Source organism: Centruroides sculpturatus, unplaced genomic scaffold (assembly GCF_000671375.1).
Source record: "Centruroides sculpturatus isolate CEXI.00-Female unplaced genomic scaffold, Cexi_2.0 scaffold414, whole genome shotgun sequence".
Lineage (NCBI taxonomy): Eukaryota > Metazoa > Arthropoda > Arachnida > Scorpiones > Buthidae > Centruroides > Centruroides sculpturatus.
The window spans coordinates 240490-242859 of NW_019384735.1; the positions used below are offsets into that span (position 1 = coordinate 240490).

The 2370-nt window shown below is 23.6% G+C and overlaps 1 protein-coding gene across 1 annotated transcript in view; it reads left to right on the forward strand.

Moving 5' to 3' along the window:
* Nucleotides 1-1390, forward strand: part of LOC111628263 (organic cation transporter protein-like) — a 59722-nt gene extending 58332 nt beyond the window's left edge. Inside the window, exons 9-12 of the mRNA XM_023372013.1 lie at nt 110-324; nt 489-670; nt 751-926; nt 998-1390. Coding sequence (XP_023227781.1) covers nt 110-324; nt 489-670; nt 751-926; nt 998-1049 — 625 coding nt within the window. The 3' untranslated portion in view covers nt 1050-1390. The remainder of the gene's footprint in view (nt 1-109; nt 325-488; nt 671-750; nt 927-997) is intronic.
* Nucleotides 1391-2370: the final 980 nt, after the last annotated feature.

Here is a 2370-nt window from a genome sequence, read left to right on the forward strand (position 1 = left end):
TATATATATTATAATAAATAATATATTTAAGTATTAATTACTATTATTATAAAATGAAAAAGCAATTATAAATCACTAAGCAATATTATATTTTATTAATTCTTAACAGGTTCTCCATATACAGTTGTTATCATACAAATACTCAAAATGCCTCTAACTTGGGAACAGACATCTATGAATCCTTTACTTTTGGTGCTCTGGTGGAGATTCCTTCTATGCTAATTGTTTTGTTTGGTATAGATAAAATAGGACGACGTTGGCCTATTATTATTATGTCAATATTAGCTGGAATTGCTGGAATTATAACTTTTACTATTCCTGCAGGTAAGTAATTTATAGAATTTCAAAAATTATCTAAATTAGACCTTTAATATGTCTAATTATTAAAGGCCTTTATTGTTAATTTGTGAAATTCTTTGTTTTTCAATAAAATTAAACAATTTTTAAATTTTTTTTAATAAGATATAAAACAAAACTATATTTTCTAGGTAATTCTGAAGCCATTCTAGCTTTAGCATTAATACAAAGAATATGTATTACAGCTAACTATAATATTATCATACAATATTCAGCTGAATTATGTCCAACTGTATTGAGAGGACGTGGTTTAGCATTTTTGCGACTGATGGGAACTCTTGGACTTTTTCTCAGCCCATCAGTGGTTTATTTAGTAAGTTTATAGATACATGGAAATGTATTAAATTTTTTTACTATTTTTTAAATTATTTTAAATTTTGCATTATCATTTAGGGACTCTCATATTATTCACTACCTCTAATTATATCTGGAGGTGTTATGTTGTTAGTTGTAATATATGCAATTTTTCTACCTGAAACTTTGGGTCAACATCTTCCACATTCCATAGAAGATGGAGAAAACTTTGGAAAAGATCAGAATATTTTTGATTGTCCTTGTATAGCACCCAAGTATGTAAAAACATTTATAATTTAAATTTAAATCTATTCATTGTTTGTTTATATATAATTAAATATTTTAGGTTAGAAGATAGTAAAGAGAAGTCAGAATCATCTATTCCACAAGCAGTTTAGAACAGCTTTTTTTATTTTTATCAAATTAAATCATCGTCATTTGTTGATCTGATAATATTTATAGTATTTTAGTTTTTTATAATTTTATTTTTCTTTAAAATTTGATTTTTGCTAATATTATTGATTGTTTTGTTTTATTAGTAACATTTTGAAGTATATTTAAAATAATCTTGCAAGTTTAATAATTTACATTCTGAAAGTTAAGATGCATATCTGAGCAGCTTATGATTTCATTAAAAAATTTATTGTCAAATAAATATTAAGTTATTTATAACAATTGAATTGAAATGTAATATGCCTGTTTAATTGATAAAATTTTATAGAAGATTAATACCCAAAAATCCAATAACAAAAAAGAATAATCTGAAATATACATAAAGTGAAATTTAAAATATTTTAAAGACTGAATATTTTAAGTTGAATTAATAGAAACATTGATTAGTATAGAAATTAATGTAGAATTCCATCCAAAAAGACCTGACGCTTATAATGTACAAAGTTGATATTCCACTTGAGTAATGTTTCTCAAAAATTATGTATACTAAGCTATTAATTTTTAAAATTTAATTTTACAGAGAAGCAAGCAACAAAAATGACTAAAGGTAATAATATAGGTAATATAAAATTTAGGTTTTTTATTTTCTTTTCTTCTTTAATTCAAATACTACTATAACTATTTTTCTTTCCTTCTATACATTCAAAATAAGTAAGTTAATTAAATTAATTCTAATTAAATTTTAACTAGAATGATAGCATCATCATAATAATTTGTTCAAAAAATTAGCAGAATTATGACATAAGAGATCCAATTATTTGTCATGTAATTAATTATTAATCTATATATCAATTAGAACAGTAATAGAATTTTACAATTTACTTTAAATTGGTTACTTTACAAAACTCTGGGGAGAACAACAACAACATTGGGTACTCTAAAATCTTTCATCATTTTTAAGAGGTTTTGTAAATTAATAAATGCTCTCAACAATAAATATCAAAAGTATCCACTTTCTGCATTGCTGTATAAAGTTTTTTTATATTTTTTTTTATTAATATTATTTTTTTTAAATCTTGTTTACATCTTAAGCTAAAAAGTCAGCAAGGATGCAGATATCATATATTTAATAAAACATAGACAATAACAGATATGTGAGAAGCAATTTTTGCAGAAAATATAGTAACTGAAAAGTTTTATTGTTACAAAATCATTAAGAAATTTAGTGTATTTGGCATGGCTAACTTTAGTAGCATGTACAGTACAACATCCAGTCTGTTATTGATAAGTGTTTTGCAGCATACCTTAGGATATTGAAGTCACTGT